This window comes from Hyperolius riggenbachi, chromosome 6 (genome assembly GCF_040937935.1).
Source record: "Hyperolius riggenbachi isolate aHypRig1 chromosome 6, aHypRig1.pri, whole genome shotgun sequence".
Lineage (NCBI taxonomy): Eukaryota > Metazoa > Chordata > Amphibia > Anura > Hyperoliidae > Hyperolius > Hyperolius riggenbachi.
The window spans coordinates 131,088,028-131,106,004 of record NC_090651.1 but is presented as its reverse complement, the minus strand read 5'-3'; the positions used below and the strand labels follow the sequence as shown (position 1 = coordinate 131,106,004).

Sequence of the window (17,977 nt, the reverse complement as noted above, 5' to 3'; positions counted from 1 at the left end):
TCCTTCGGACGAGGACAATCTGCTTCTGGTAAATGTCTTCATAATTTCTCTCCGAGAAATTATGCTTAAAGAGACACTGTGCAAATCAAGCCTTTTAACTAACTCAGTTCAAATAACTGAGGCCTAAATATAATACTTAAATTATAACAGTATCGAGCCAGCGGCTCGATGCCGGCGTGTCCCTGCTCCTCCGCACGGGTGCGTGGATCAATTCCCACTCTTCCACTGTGGGCACTTGCTTATCTTCCGCACGATTACCGATATTGTCCGCCCGCGGGGATCGAGCCGGGAATCGATCCACGTGGTGATCGGACATGTCGGAAATTATCAATCGAGCCATCAGCGGCTCGATTGATAAGAAGGATCTGGGCCGTGTATGCCCAGCATAAGAAGTTGGAGTGCTGGCGTTTCTGAAAATAAGATAAAACTCATGCAAGGCAAAAAGGTTAGCGGCACAGATGGAATCCTATCAGAAATGATCAGATCTGGCTCCCCAGAGTTACATGCTGCAATATGAAAACTATTCAATCCAACCCTGTATTTCCTGAAGTTTGGAATAAAGGACTTAGAACTTTTAAGAGTGTAGATCGATATGACCCAGCCAACTATGGAGGCATCTGTGTGAGTAGCACACTTCAAGAACTGTTCAACATCATCCTCTTGAATAAGAGAATCCCTACCTTTCTCACACAGCACAATATTCTCAGTAAAAAACAAGCAGGATGTGTACCAAACCATCACACCACCAACCACATGTACAACCTTACACACCCTTATCAAGCACCATGTACACAGGCCAAGAATGGAAATATTTGCCTGTTTTGTGCACTTTAAAAAGGCTTTTGACTCAGTGTGACACCCAGGTTTGTTTCTGAGACTCATAGAGAGCAGAATTGGAAGAAAAACATATGATGTCATCAAGTGCTCATACACTGAGAAGAAGTGCAGTGTGAAAGTGAATGGGAAAAGAACACCTCCCCCCCCCCCCCCCCAAGGGTTGCAGCCTAAGTCCAACTCTTTTCAACATGTACATTAATAAATTTGCCTCTGCCTTAGATGCCTGGCTGAAGGTCTTTGACAGTGTCATCCCCCCAATCCTACGCAAATGAAGTATGGGCCCCCATTACTTACCCGGATCAATCAACATTGGAATCTAGCTCAAAAGAAATATTCCACCTGGAATTCTGCAAACACCTCCTCTATGTCCATCGGAGTATCTCTAACATTGGCTGCCAAGCTGAGCTGGGTAGGTTCCCATTACTGCTCGCGATACAGGAGAGAACGTTGTCATACTGGGCGCACCTACAGAGCAGCAGCCCTGATTCACCCCCACCACAAAGCCATGTTGCACAATGAAGATCAAGAAAAGCCATATGCAATGGGAGATGTGGTCAGCTCGATGTTCCCCCCCATACCCAGACCCACGGGTCCTAACAAGCGGTCATGGCAATTAAATTGCAATAAAATTTGGGTGCTGGTATGCCACTAATGTAGTTTAGCTGTTACACTGAGAACGGTGCCACATATGGATAAATATGGGCGTAGTGCACCAGTTATGGGTGGCGCACCCATTAAAATATCGACATTGAGGTGAAATTTAGTGGCAATGGGCGCAGGGTTTTATCAGGTGCTGCAGGTGCCCAAATTTCCCCTCAGGTCCAATATTTTAATAGGCGTCCTGCTGCTCTGCCTTAAATATACTGCAACCACGGACACCTTCTTTAAGAAATTGTTGGAACTAAGGGGGAGGGTTCTGTGTGAGAGTAGGGTTAGATTTAGCTATAGTAAAATATTGATATTTAATACCGATATGTTACTATCGACATTACTGGGTGCCTACATTTCCAGACACCTTTATTTGATGTACACGGACATGCAATATACTCATCAATAAGGGGCTATGGGGCCTTTGTGATGTATGCTTAATGAAATTCAATGTTTTATTAATTAAAGTAAGCCTATACTGAAAAAGAGAAGAAAAGCTAGATATTTACCTCAGTACAAAGAACCCTGGGAATAGTCCAGATGCTTCCTGATCCATTCACGTGCCCACCGTTCCTGCACAGGGTCTCTCTGAACATATCTGACAAGTGCGTGCTGAATATTTTCTCATGGCACAAGGTTATACATGCAAACAGAGTAAAAGATGCATGATCATGTGGTTTTACGAAGACTAGTGTTGGGCGAACACCTAGATGTTCGGGTTCGCGAACGTTCGCCGAACATCGCCGCGATGTTCGGGTGTTCGACCCGAACTCCGAACATAATGGAAGTCAATGGGGACCCGAACTTTCATGCTTTGTAAAGCTTCCTTACATGCTACATACCCCAAATTTGCAGGGTATGTGCACCTTGGGAGTGGGTACAAGAGGAAAAAAAAATTAGCAAAAAGAGCTTATAGTTTTTGAGAAAATCGATTTTAAAGTTTCAAAGGGAAAACTGTCTTTTAAATGCGGGAAATGTCTTTTCTTTGCACAGGTAACATGCTTTTTGTCGGCATGCAGTCATAAATGTAATACATATAAGAGGTTCCAGGAAAAGGGAACGGTAACGCTAACCCAGCAGCAGCACACGTGATGGAACAGGAGGAGGGTGGCGCAGGAGGAGAAGGCCACGCTTTGAGACACAACAACCCAGGCCTTGCATGAGGACAAGAAGCGTGCGGATAGCAATTTGCATTTTGTCGCCATGCAGTCATAAATTTAATACAGATGAGAGGTTCAATAAACAGGGACCGGAAACGCTAACCCATCACAGATGTTCATTGTTCATGTTACTTGGTTGGGGTCCGGGAGTGTTGCGTAGTCGTTTCCAATCCAGGATTGATTCATTTTAATTTGAGTCAGACGGTCTGCATTTTCTGTGGAGAGGCGGATACTCCGATCTGTGACGATGCCTCCGGCAGCACTGAAACAGCGTTCCGACATAACGCTGGCTGCCGGGCAAGCCAGCACCTCTATTGCGTACATTGCCAGTTTGTGCCAGGTGTCTAGCTTCGATACCCAATAGTTGAAGGGTGCAGATGGATTGTTCAACACAGCTATGCCATCTGACATGTAGTCTTTGACCATCTTCTCCAGGCGATCGGTTTTGGAGGTGGATCTGCACGCTTGCTGTTCTGTGTGCTGCTGCATGGGTGTCAGAAAATGTTCCTACTCCAAGGACACTGCCGATACCATTCCCTTTTGGGCACTAGCTGCGGCTTGTGTTGTTTGCTGCCCTCCTGGTCGTCCTGGGTTTGCGGAAGTCAGTCTGTCGGCGTACAACTGGCTAGAGGAGGGGGAGGATGTCAATCTCCTCTTTAAAGTCTCCACAAGGGCCTGCTGGTAGTCTTCCATTTTGACCTGTCGGACTCTTTCTTCAAGCAGTTTTGGAACATTGTGTTTGTACCGTGGATCCAGAAGGGTATAAACCCAGTAATTGGTGTTGTCCAGAATGCGCACAATGCGTGGGTCGCGTTCAATGCAGTCCTAGGCCGAAGAGGTCATAGCCTAGGGTCACAAAAACCTGTTTATTTGGGCAATTTCAATGGTAGTGATGGTGACGTACATAAATCTCAGCCATGGCCGTTAGCAACGTCTGAATTTCACGAAATGTCTCATGCAGGTAGAAGACATATTGTTAGACTTGGATTCCAAAGATGGGGTCCCTACATCTCTGCAAACCAGAGTTACAGGGGTCCAAAATTGGTAAAATCCCCCATAGGCTTTCATTGGGCCTCCTATTTACAGTTCCAAAATCTCACATCTTTTCAAAGGGCAAATGATCAGCAGTGGCAAATTTTCTAGCATTGTAGGGACCCTTAGGGGGAACATGACTGGTGAGTTTCGGGCCCCTAGGCCGAAGAGGTCATAGCCTAGGGTCACAAAAACCTGTTTATTTGGGCTATTTCAATGGTAGTGATGGTGACGTACATAAATCTCAGCCATGGCCGTTAGCAACGTCTGAATTTCACGAAATGTCTCATGCAGGTAGAAGACATATTGTTAGACTTGGATTCCAAAGATGGGGTCCCTACATCTCTGCAAACCAGAGTTACAGGGGTCCAAAATTGGTAAAAATCCCCCATAGGCTTTCATTGGGCCTCCTATTTACAGTTCCAAAATCTCACATCTTTTCAAAGGGCAAATGATCAGCAGTGGCAAATTTTCTAGCATTGTAGGGACCCTTAGGGGGAACATGACTGGTGAGTTTCGGGCCCCTAGGCCAAAGAGGTCATAGCCTAGGGTCACAAAAACCTGTTTATTTGGGCTATTTCAATGGTAGTGATGGTGACGTACATACATCTCAGCCATTGCCGTTAGCAACGTCTGAATTTCACGAAATGTCTCATGCAGGTAGAAGACATATTGTTAGACTTGGATTCCAAAGATGGGGTCCCTACATCTCTGCAAACCAGAGTTACAGGGGTCCAAAATTGGTAAAATCCCCCATAGACTTTCATTGCCTCCCTATTTCACTTTCCAAAATCTCACATCTTTTCAAAGGGCAATGGCTCAGCAGTACCAAATTTTCTAGCATTGTAGGGACCCTTAGGGGGAACATGACTGGTGTGTTTCGGGCCCCTAGGCCAAAGAGGTCATAGCCTAGGGTCACAAAAACCTGTTTATTTGGGCTATTTCAATGGTAGTGATGGTGACGTACATACATCTCAGCCATGGCCGTTAGCAAAGTCTGAATTTCACGAAATGTCTCATGCAGGTAGAAGACATATTGTTAGACTTGTATTCCAAAGATGGGGTCCCTACATCTCTGCAAACCAGAGTTACAGGGGTCCAAAATTGGTAAAATCCCCCATAGACTTTCATTGCCTCCCTATTTCACTTTCCAAAATCTCACATCTTTTCAAAGGGCAATGGCTCAGCAGTACCAAATTTTCTAGCATTGTAGGGACCCTTAGGGGGATCATGACTGGTGAGTTTTGCCACTGCTGAGCCATTGCCCTTTGAAATGGTGTGAGATTTTGGAACGGTAAATAGTAGGCCCAATGAAAGCCTATGGGGGATTTTACCAATTTTGGACCCCTGTAACTCTGGTTTGCAGAGATGTAGGGACCCCATCTTTGGAATCCAAGTCTAACAATATGTCTTCTACCTGCATGAGACATTTCGTGAAATTCAGACGTTGCTAACGGCCATGGCTGAGATTTATGTACGTCACCATCACTACCATTGAAATAGCCCAAATAAACAGGTTTTTGTGACCCTAGGCTATGACCTCTTCGGCCTAGGACTGCATTGAACGCAACCCACGCATTGTGCGCATTCTGGACAACACCAATTACTGGGTTTATACCCTTCTGGATCCACGGTACAAACACAATGTTCCAAAACTGCTTGAAGAAAGAGTCCGACAGGTCAAAATGGAAGAATACCAGCAGGCCCTTGTGGAGACTTTAAAGAGGAGACTGACATCCTCCCCCTCCTCTAGCCAGTTGTACGCCGACAGACTGACTTCCGCAAACCCAGGACGACCAGGAGGGCAGCAAACAACACAAGCCGCAGCTAGTTCCCAAAAGGGAATGGTATCGGCAGTGTCCTTGGAGTGGGAAAATTTTCTGACACCCATGCAGCAGCACACAGAACAGCAAGCGTGCAGATCCACCTCCAACACCGATCGCTTGGAGAAGATGGTCAAGGACTACATGTCAGATGACATAGCTGTGTTGAACAATCCATCTGCACCCTTCAACTATTGGGTATCGAAGCTAGACACCTGGCACAAACTGGCAATGTACGCAATAGAGGTGCTGGTTTGCCCGGCAGCCAGCGTTATGTCGGAACGCTGTTTCAGTGCTGCCGGAGGCATCGTCACAGATCGGCGTATCCGCCTCTCCACAGAAAATGCAGACCGTCTGACTCAAATTAAAATGAATCAATCCTGGATTGGAAACGACTACGCAACACTTCCGGACCCCAACCGAGTAACATGAACAATGAACATCTGTGATGGGTTAGCGTTTCCGGTCCCTGTTTATTGAACCTCTCATCTGTATTACATTTATGACTGCATGGCGACAAAACGCAAATTGCTATCCGCACGCTTCTTGTCCTCATGCAAGGCCTGGGTTGTTGTGTCTCAAAGCGTGGCCTTCTCCTCCTGCGCCACCCTCCTCCTGTTCCATCACGTGTGCTGCTGCTGGGTTAGCGTTACCGGTCCCTTTTCCTGGAACCTCTTATATGTATTACATTTATGACTGCATGCCGACAAAAAGCATGTTACCTGTGCAAAGAAAACAGACATTTCCCGCATTTAAAAGACAGTTTTCCCTTTGAAACTTTACAATCGATTTTCTCAAAAACTATAAGCTCTTTTTGCTAAATTTTTTTTCCTCTTGTACCCACTCCCAAGGTGCACATACCCTGTAAATTTGCGGTATGTAGCATATAAGGAGGCTTTACAAAGCACGAAAGTTCGGGTCCCCATTGACTTCCATTATGTTCGGAGTTCGGCTCGAACACCCGAACATCGCGGCCATGTTCGGCCCGAACCCGAACATCTAGATGTTCGCCCAACACTACACGTGACCCGTTCGGCCAATCACAGCGCTAGCTGAACGTTCGGGTAACGTTCGGCCATGCGCTCTTGGTTCGGCCATATGGCCGAACAGTTTGGCCGAACACCATCAGTTGTTCGGCCGAACTCGAACATCACCCGAACAGGGTGATGTTCTGTAGAACCCGAACAGTGGCGAACACTGTTCGTCCAACACTAACGAAGACCCAGAAAATCAAGTCCGAGTTAGTTCTTGAGAAGGGTGACATAGCTGGGGTTGCAATATCAAGAAGGTCAAACTAAGGGGGGGGGGGGGAGGGAGACCCTGCCAAGGGCTTACAACCCGCTCACCCCTATGTGGCAATGTGCTATTGTGCAGCTGCCGCCGTACTGGCTCAGGCATGGTACATTGGCACTTGTTCACGGAGGGCAGTGAGGGCAAGCACCATGGCCAGTGGGGGTGGGTGAAAGTGGACATGGGAAGTATCTGGCGTAGTGATGGCCTGAACATCAAATTTTTGATTCGCGAACTTCAAACGTGAATTTCCGCAAAAGTTTGCGAGCATGACTTCAATGGGCAGGTGCATTTTAAAACCTATAGGGACTGTTTCTGGCCACAAAGTGATGGAAAAGTTGTTTCATGGGGCCTAACACTTGGACCGAGGGGCAAATGTCCCACCATAAATTACATAGTTGACGCAGAGTAGTGTTTTAATCTCTAAAGGTCAGCCCCATGCGCGTGTTTCCATCACCATAGCAACGTGATTACGCCGGATATCACATTCCTATGACAGCGAGCCAGGTCTTCAGCAGATTGGGTGACTAGCTGTTTACCCAATTCACTGCTGTTAGGCTGTGATGCGCCTGGAGGCGAAAGTTGCCTCTCTGCATTTCCCCGTCCTGACTGTCTCCGTGGCAACGTCCATGTGACGTTGCCACTCTGCCCTCTGGTGCCGCATTTCCCCATCTGGTCCGTGTGACTAGTGGGTTGTTCCTTCTCCTATGATGCCGCTCTGGAGGCTGCACCGGCATTGGATAGGGTCTGTCCGGTCTGACATATAGCACAGGTGAGCTGCTGCTTTCCATTGGCTCCTATATTTGTTCATAAGTTCCCCATCAGGTCCGCTTTAAGATAGCGACGGGGGATTGGCTAACTTTGTTACATAGTTCGCCATTGGCTGTTTTGAATACTTTGTGTGATATTTAAACTGATGTGTTTCTGTTCACTTTGAGACTGTCATAGCTTGATAAAGGAGCTTATACTACGCTCCGAAACGTCACTGTAGTATGATGACAGTCTTTAAATAAATTGTAAAAGAGCTACTGGATGGTGCCGGCTTTACTTCTTTACTGTTTACACTCAATTGGTTATCGAGCTAGCCATAGCACATCTGCCTTAAAACTACTTTTGGGATGTGCATCTCTACTACTTCTTGCAATCTCTAAAGGGCAGAAATCACAGTACATTCTTAAATTTGTGGAATTAAGTGCTTTAAAACTTCCGGTGAGCGTACACGGCAATAAGGTAGTGTTATGCGTGTATATTGTTTTTTTTATCAATAGTATATATATATTTTTTTTTTTCTGCGCTGCCACCTAATTGGATCATATATTTAATGGCATAATGCATAATAGTGCCATTTTCACAGCATTTTTTAGTTTTATGCGGTCACAACTATTTTTACTGTAGCTTAACCACCGCTGTAGTATTAAACAGTACCGCTAGCGCCGTCACGTCATCTGACGAAGGCGTAGGGCACCGAAACGCGTAATGACGTAACTGGCGCGACGACCGATGCACTGCCCATCCCCTGACGGACTCCCTCCCAGGTGGGAGGGATAGCTGATTGGCTGCCATGTGTCTGCTGACTCTGGGGTGAGGGGACAAAGTTTTGCTCCATTATTATGTATAGGTGGCAGGTCGAACACGCCATGTGATTGCCCAAGGGAACGAATGCGAACACCGCTTGTTTGTCACAAACTATTCGCCGGCAGTACAGTTCGGGTCATCTCTAATCTGGAGCATCCAGAGACCTGTTTTTGCTTTTTTTTTTTTTTTTTTTTTTTTTTTTTTTTAGTGCAGGATAGCTTTAAATTTGGTTGGGGGCCTTTCTGCTTGTTCTCAAATGAGAAGGCTCCCTAGGGAATACATTGAGAAACACAATGAAAATGGATGTCCTGCCCCCATAGATATGTACATCTAAAACAGGCAGGCATCTGGTAATTGGGCTGCCGGGTAGTGCCTATAGCAAAATATTGGCAGCATAACAGATAGGTAAGGGAAAGGGATAGTAGACTATCTCTTACACTAACCCTCCACTATCTACGCCTAACACTAATCTCCACACAACCTCCCCCCCCCCCCCCTCCCAACACACACACACACACTCCTAACACTAACCTCTCCCCTTCCTATGCACATCACTAACCAATACTCACCCCTGTGCTGCTTACTGATCCACTCTGCTGATATCAGGTTTTCAGCTTCAAAACTGTGCCAATTGGCTTCTTGACAAACCAATGGCTAAACTGTCCACTTTGTGGCCGATCAAAACTTTGTACACCTCTAAAGGCCCATGTGAAGGGTATATAGAGGTGCCAATCACACCAAAATGGTGTCATAGAAGGGTAATATATGAGGAAAAGGTAATTGTACATTACATGTAGTGAACACCAGCTCTTCCAGTGGCTACTATTTTCGCCTTGTACGTGGCAAAAACAGTTTTCCTGAAAATGTTAGAGGCATTGAGGAGCCTTTTACCTGCAGAACTAGCTAATGTTCCTTTCTCCTGTTCATAACATATTTTTAACCAGACCTGATCGTACTGTACTGTGATCGTACTGTGTACAAACATATCTTGTTGTCAGGGAATATTGAAAGAATATTTGTATTGATTTTTTAGCAAAACATAACAGCAGTGTCCAAAGAGTTGTCAGGGAATGTTAGTTAGCATTGTGGAAAACAGCTGAAATGTGGGACCAGCAAAAATCTTTGGATTTTAACAGCAAATGGTTAAAGAGACTACTGTAAAGTATTTAGGAAATACACATTTGTGGTAATTTTCCAGCTTTCAGCATCAGAAACACATCCTATATCTATACTTTGCTGCATATTGGTACAGTATGTAGCCCACCCTTCTAGTGATGCTTAGCCTAGGCTTTTTAGCTGTCGGAATTCTCCTCCAAGAGAATTCTGACAGACCAGGCATTATTTTCCCTGGCATTTAGAATTCTCAGAAACAAACATTCTGCAGAGCTTCATCTGACAGGACTAAGATGACCTGTGATAAATGTCAGATTGTAAATCAGGGTGAGGAAAGATTTTACAATGGGAAAACAATGCCTAAATTTATGAATGAAAATTGTAAAAAAAAAAATAAAATAAAAAAAATTAAGCTGATTGTACTGATCACCTTGCAAGATGCCAATTCACTAAACCTATTACTGCACTGAAAAGTAAAATTACCAACTAGTGAGGTAAATTATTGACTTGTGCGGTAAATTCTCAAGAAATATCAAGTAATTGCAATTCACAAAGATTAAAGCATTGGGTAAATCAAGCAAAAGTGTTCAGTATTTACTGCCAGCTCTCACCAGCAGATACAATAATTTACACTTTCTATGCGGTAACATATGGCCTCGAATCTGGTAGGGTTATCAAACAAATTACCTCATGTGAGGTAATTTACCTCATAAGGAAATGACATTTAGCAATTCTGGTAGATTTTAGTCATGTTTTACCTCATGATGTAAATTATAAGGTAATTCATGAGGTAATTTGCATTCATTTTACCGAAAATAGCTATTCTCATAGAAATTAGGGGGCATCATTTACCCATCAGTTTAAGACCTGCCTGTACTTGGAGGTAAAGTCAATTTGTTTGCATTTTGCAGTTTGTAGGGGGTTCCTATTGCTGTTTTAGTGTCGTTCCTATTCAGTCTGTGTAATAGAAAAGAATAGTAGAAATAAAACTCCAAATATTTACTGGATTTTTTTTTTAAATAAGAGATGCCTATAAATATACTGTACTTTTCGTTGGTTGCTACATAATCAAATACATCGTCCCCCCTCAAAAACAAAACAAAAACAAAAAATCTTCTAAAGAGTAGACTATCCTAACTTATGGAAGACAATTAAATACTACTTTTAATTATTTACTGCATGCTTACCGCTGAAATACCTCATTTTTTACCTCACTTTATGCATTTACCAACATGTCATGCTCGGAAATTGGAGGAAGTGTATTCAGTCACATGACGCGCATGGAATGCATCGTGGGAGGCGCCGAGGGACGGACGAAGAAGACGTCATGATAGGTAATATTAACATCGCCGCCCACCCCGCACAGGTGAATTGAGTTTAACAGGATGAAATCGGAATAGCTACTATCCGGATTCATCCGGTTCCGAATTTGAGCATCTCTGGTGTAAAACACTGAATGCGGTATTTTACTGACCTAAATTATTTTACCGAACTGCCCTTAGTGAATTGAGGCCAATGAGGCACTGAGGTTTCCCTCCTGTAAGTAAGAAACAGAATGACCCTTATGACCACATAAACTCAAACTTACAGTAATATTTCTTGAATATGTTTTAGACATTGGTTTGCAGTGTGAAGAAACATCCTAGTTTCCCCAGTACTGGCCAGTGGGAAGTCACCATAGAAAAAGATGGAACGAAAGAGACTTTCACTTTTGACGCCGTCATGGTCTGCAGTGGACACCATACAGACCCTTATTATCCACTGGAATCTTTTCCTGGTAAGTGAAAGCTGAACACATACTACAACTAAATTATGGACTAATTGATGATCCCACAGGATTAAGAGTATGTTTTTCAAACAGTACATTTTGTATACACTGTGTATTATGATAAATTAATATATCAACAGATACTAAGGGCTAGGAGATGACAGAATCTGACATCGGTTCTGACTGTAGCAACGATGCAACTTGTTTGACTGCCATATTTATAAAAAATACCACCATATTTTAGCCTGATCTCCACTTTAAAGTAACAATTAAGTGAAAAAAAACTTGATGATATAATGGGCTCAATTCTGAAAGCATTACCACATTCCGTAATGCAAAAATACCACTGAGTGGGCTCAATTCTGGTAGCTATGTGAGGTAAATATTTTTTTGTAGGTAAAATACCTCATGAGTATATCAATTCTGAAAGATTTTTCTTCATTTCTGAACATGAGGTAAAGCATGAGGTAAATGCATAGAGTGAGGTAAAACATGAGGTAAAACATGAGGTAAACGCATAGAGTGAGGTAAAACATGAGGTATTTCAGTGGTAAGTCTGCAGCAAATAATAGTCTTTAATTGTCTTCCATAAGTTAGGATAGTCTTTGGAAGATTTTTTTTTTTTAGTAGGGAAGGTGTATTTGATTATGTAGCAACCTATGAAAAGTAAATTTATAGGCATCCATTATAAAAAAAATTAAAAAAATCCAGCTCATTTACCTTTAGAGGCTGGGGGTGGGAGCACTTTTAGAGGCTGGGGGGAGAGGGGGGGGGTTAGCACTTTTAGAGGCTGGGGGAGGGGTCAGCACTTTTAGAGACTGGGTGTGTGAGTACTTTTACTTTTAGAGGCTGGGGGTCTGGAGAGGGGGTTACAGCACTTTTACTTTTAGAGGCTGCTGCGGGGGGCCTCGGAGCACTTTTAACCAGAGGAGGAGGGGGGGGGGGAATCGGTGTTTGCCGCAGTTTTACTTAATTTTTTTTACAAATAGAGGCTGTGGGTTGGAGCATTTTTACTTTTTTTTTCCAACCAGAGGTTGGAGAATTGCAATGAAGGATTGTACAGGGTTTGGAGCACTTTTTCTTTTTTAAAACAAAATGGAAGCTGGGGGGGGGGGGGGGAATATTCGTTGGTCAGATCACTTTTACTTATTTCAGCAACATATGGGGGCCCTGAACACAGAACAAGCTGAAAAGGCTTCATGTTATGTGACAGATATCACAATTCTGTCACAGCACTGCATTTATCATGTGGTAGAGGTAGGTCTAATTATGTGAGGTAAAAGACATGCAAACACGCACCTTATTTCACTTCAGAATTCAAGTGTGAGGTATTTCACTACTAAATACCACACATTTTTAGTAGAAAATTACCACATTAATTACCTCATGAAATTACATGAGGTAAAACTTTACTTAAACTACCAGAATTCAAAAGTTGATTTCCCTCATGAGGTAAACGCAATTCCATGAGGTAATTATTTACTAAACGCTACCAGAATTGAGCCCATTTTATCAAACATCTAATTCTGATAGGCAGTTACTGCGTGAAAAAGTGAAGTTACCGAGCAGTGAGCTAAATTACCGACTTGAGGTAAAATCCTCCTTAAAAGTCAGTAAATATCAATTCTAAAAGATAAGAGCATTGGGTTACACAGGCAAAAGTAGTTGCTTTTTAAGACCAGCTCTTACCCGCCAGTAAATTTATCTTATCCATGCAATAAGCTGTGTGGCTAGTGGGAGGCAGGAGGGGGCAGGGCCGGGCCGAGGCATAGGCTGGAGAGGCTCCAGCCTCAGGGCGCAGTGTAGGAGGGGGCGCACAATTCATTCAGCTATCATTCCTAATTGTGTATGAAGCAGAAAGAAATAAGAAAAGGGGATACATAGCAGTGACTGCAAGCCAGATAACTAGAGATTAAGGTGTTGGGGAGGTTGTGGGCCCTGTGGCGCCTCTTAGTCTAATAGCAATCAGTGTGTGACGGCTGGGGTGGGAGGGATGGAGGGGCGCACTTTGGTGTCTCAGCCTTGGGTGCTGGAGGACCTTGTCCCTGCTTTGGGAGGGGGAGAGAGTTTCCTTCAGTAATTCCTGGCGGTTGAAGCTGCGCTGGGAGCCGTGGATATCTGCAGAGTGAAGACTGTTGTGAAGCAGTCTCCTGCCGGGCGCTGTGGTGTCTCATTACACCCATGCCCGCTGTGTGCTTCTGACTGACCTCCGTGCTCCTCCTCACTGATCAGCCTGATAGGAATCAGTGAGCGCGGAGGGGGATGGTGGAGGCCGGCCAGCACAGAGCTGCTGCTGTGTGGATGTGACAGCGCAGCCCCAGCACTCAGCCCCGATGGCATCTGCACATCAGCTGGGAGGATCAGTGAGCTGAGGAAGGTATCCCCCTCCCTCACTGCACCTGTCTGTGCGGAAAAATGCCACACTTGAAGAAAGCTTTCAGAATAGTTACAAAAAAATCAGAAATACCGAATGCGGTATTTCTCCTCATGTTTGTTACTTTACAGAGTGGCCTTTCAGAATTGAGCCCAATTAATTGTATGTGAAGTATGGATAGTTAATAGAACATTTGTAGCAAGAAAATAGTATCATATTTTTATTTTCAATTATATAGCTTTTATTTTTTTATTTTTTTTTAGAACATTGCATCATTCTGTAATATTTGCAGTTTACACACTACACTCCGCATTTTATATGATTTCACAGAGCAGAGTTAATGGCCTTTTCCAGTGGCGTAGCTAAGGATCTATGGGCCCCGGTGCAAGTTTACATGGGGCCCCCCAAATACTCTATATATAACAATTGATACGGCACACCAAAACCTGCCAATGGCAACTACAGTGTCAGAGATGCAAGAAGGGGATGGGGAACAGTTTGTTAATGATTACTACTATTCAAAGCATCTATAGAAGTGATTATTATGAGCATAGGACCAATAGAGAGCTAATACTGTAGTTGAAGGAGGGCCCTTCGGGGCCCCTCTGGCCCAAGGGCCCCGATGTGGTGGCTACCTGTAACATCCTTACCTTCCAGTGGCAGGTCCCATGGCGTCTCCGGCGTGGTCCGGGCGAGCAGTGGGGTTTCAGTGCCGACATCTTCTGGCAGCATCCCTGACTTCCAGCGCGCGCATGCGCAGTACTCTCATTCGCGTGCGTGCGCAAATTCTAAAGAGCCTTATAGGCTAAGGAGAAGGAGCTGACTGATGTCAGCAGTGATGTCACTCGTGACATCACTTTGTGGGAGTGGTTGCCTGTAGTTTTTATGTGTATTTAAGGTCTGATCTCTCAGTCACTCGTTGCCTTTGATACAAATCAGTTCGCTGGTTCCTAGCCTAGATAGCTTCCTTGAGCTACATTCATATATTGTGTAGACGCACAATATATATGTACTCCAGTTAGTCAGTCTTTATTATTTTCGTATTTATATTCTCGTAATATTATTATTTTAACATTTCATTGTATATTATCTGTGTACCGACTTTTGCCTGCCTTTTGACCTCGCTCCTGTCTAGTCCTACTGTACTGCTGCCATCTGATATTCGTTATCGACTCGGCCGGTCCCTGACTACGTTATTGCCTAATCTTTACATTACGACTGACATCTGACCTTCGTGCATGATTTAGCCTGGTTACTGACGTCGATTCTCTTTACGACTTTGTACCTCGATATCTCTGACCTTGTGTACGACTTCAGGCCTGAAACTGACTACGCTTATTTCTGCTGTTGACTAGAACTAGTCACACTACCTACATGCAGAGAAGCGTGACACTACCTCTGCAACCCCTATTGCTACGCCCCTGGCCTTTTCAACTTTCCTCTGTAGTCAAACTTAAACAAACAAGATACAGTAAAAGACAGTTGAGATAAAAGCTTGAGAAGACAGAACTCTCTGCCACTTTGCAAGTCGTGCAAGTCACAGAGCTCAGAGAAGCTCTTTAGCATAGACAACAACTGAAGTTTCTTAACTGTTCCTGTACTGGAAACAATATGAGACTCATAACAGTGCTGCTAATGTTTTATTTCTTAGTTGGACTACACATTCAAATCAGTATATCATAAGTTTATTTTCACTTCAGATTCCCATATATTAATAGTGTTGACAGAAATGTGTTATTTAAAAGCACTTTAGTAGAGATGTCCCGAATGGTTCGGCCACGAACTTTAGGTGGTTTGCGTTCGCCGGCGAAGGCGAACTTTTGCGGAAGTTCGATTCGCCCCATAATGCTCCATTGAGCAGAACTTTGACCCTCTACATCACAGTCAGCAGGCACATTGTCACCAATCAGACTACACTCACTCTTGGAGCCCCCCCACCCTTATAAAAGGCAAGGTTCTGCAGTCGTTTTACTCACTCGTCTGCCTCCAGTAATTTAGTTAAGGGACAGCTGCTGACAGACTCTGCTAGGGAGAGTTTAGTTAGGATCTTGTAGGTTTGTTCCTAGCTGATTTTTATTCCTTATACTCCCTCCCTCCCTCCTACCAGAGGGGGGAGGGTCTCATCTTCCAGGGAAGTGTAGTATTTCAAAAGCCAGCTTACATTCCGTAGCTGGGAATTGAACCCAGGCTGGGCTGGAAATTGAACCCAGGTCTCAGTGTGCGGTAGGTAACTCATTTAACCACTATACCACCAACAACACTACATGCTGAAGCCAGTCTAGCATGTACCATTATGATCAATCCAAGAGAAAAATTCGCTTGCTTAATCCACGGAATTGTACTATATCAAAAGCCAGTTTACATACCGTGGCTGTGAATTGAACCCAGGCTGGGCTGTGAATTAAACCCAGGTCTCAGTGTGCGGTAGGTAACTCATTTAACCACTATACCACCAACAACACTACATACTGAAAATTCTTGGAGCAGACTTACTTCCTTCCTCCAAAAGATACACATACATCCCCATAAAATCATTCAACAGCAACTGCATGCACAGTCTTTATGGTACACAGTCTGTGTGGCACAATTGGTTAGTGCGTTTGGCTGTTAACTGCAAGGTTAGTGGTTCAACCCACCCAGGCATGGCCTTGCCTTTTGTGTTCAACAGTTGTCCAAAGAGAACCCCAGATAGCCAGGTAGATTCATCTCTCTCTCTCTCTCTCTCTATCTCTAGTAGGGATGGTCACCGCTTTCCGCGGAATTGTATTTACCGCAATTTTAGGCGGAAATTGGTCATTCCGTTCCATTTGGTCGGAACACAATTGATTCTTCAATCTGGCGGAATTTTGTAGTTGCCTGTGAAATTCTGCCGGTATCCGTTGATGGTTTTAAGCTGAAAATTCACTTCAATGGCATCAAGTCCTAGAGAGAGAGAGAGAGAGATCATTTTTCTCTTTGGTATATCAAAATGGTACATGCTAGGCTGGCTTCAGCATGTAATGTTGTTGGTGGTATAGTGGTTAAATGAGTTACCTACCGCACACTGAGACCTGGGTTCAATTCTCAGCCCAGTCTGGGTTCAATTCCCAGCCACGGTATGTAAACTGGCTTTTGATATAGTACAATTCCGTGGATTAAGCAAGCTAATTTTTCTCTTGTCAAGGTAGGCAGAGAAGAGTAAAGTTCCAGCACTCAACAAGAAGTCCGCAGGGGATCTCAGACCTGGCGCCCACTTAACCTGCCTTGACATCTGGCTACTACATAACTGTGAGTGTTTATTCCTTTACCAATAAAGAACCCCAACTGCAGTGCTGGCTCTGCCTCCTCTCTCCATGCTCACTAATTTTTCTCTTGGATTGATCATAATGGTACATGCTAGGCTGGCTTCAGCATGTAGTGTTGTTGGTGGTATAGTGGCTAAATGAGTTACCTACCGCACACTGAGACCTGGGTTCAATTCCCAGCCACGGTATGTAAGCTGGCTTTTGATATAGTACAATTCCGTGGATTAAGCAAGCTAATTTTTCTCTTTGATTGATTATAATGGTACATGCTAGGCTGGCTTCAGCATGTAGTGTGGTTGGTGGTATAGTGGTTAAATGAGTTACCTACCGCACACTGAGACCTGGGTTCAATTCCCACCTCAGCCTGAGTTCAATTCCCAGCCACGGTATGTAAGCTGGCTTTTGAAATACTACAATTCCCTGGAAGATGAGACCCTCCTCCCTCTGGTAGGAGGAAGTGAGGGAGGAGGAGGAGGGAGCCATTCCTGATGTCATAAAGTAGTGTAGGCCTGCAATTGAACATTCAATGAGATTTCTGACGTTAAAACACTGCTTTGTATTAAATCCAGATTTTTTTCTGGGTCTTTTGATGTGTATTTTACTCAACCATTTTACTCAACCATGTCTTCCTCTAGGTATTAGACCCCATGAAACATCTTTTCTATCATTTTTCTAATCAGCAGAAATTTTTCAAAAATTTTGAAGTTCCCCTCCCCATTGAAGTCTATTGCGGTTCGCGAAAGTTCGCGCGAACCGATCCTGCCGCGAAAGTTTACAAACGGTGTTCGCGAGCCGAAAATCGAAGATTCGCGACATCTCTACACTTTAGCACTGTTCTCCATATTTCTAAAATCTTAATTATGATTGCCATGTACTGTAGATAGCATTTGCCACTTTTAACATAGCAAGTGCAATAGTCAATAATGAAGTGCAGTGGTATCTAACACAGTTTAGGACAAGCAGCCTGTTAGTTAGTTTACCACACCTTGAGAAATAGTAATACGCAGCCATGTTGAAAGTCTTAGGACTGCTTATAGCTGGGGATCTGTGAATCTATCATTTCTAGTAAATAG

The 17,977-nt window shown here is 44.0% G+C and overlaps 1 protein-coding gene across 1 annotated transcript in view; it reads left to right on the top strand.

Annotated features, from left to right (window-relative positions):
• Window positions 1-17,977, top strand: part of LOC137522550 (dimethylaniline monooxygenase [N-oxide-forming] 2-like) — a 149,564-nt gene that overhangs the window by 58,769 nt on the left and 72,818 nt on the right. Inside the window, exon 4 of the mRNA XM_068242630.1 lies at window positions 11,093-11,255. Within this exon, the coding sequence (XP_068098731.1) occupies window positions 11,093-11,255 (163 nt within the window). The remainder of the gene's footprint in view (window positions 1-11,092; window positions 11,256-17,977) is intronic.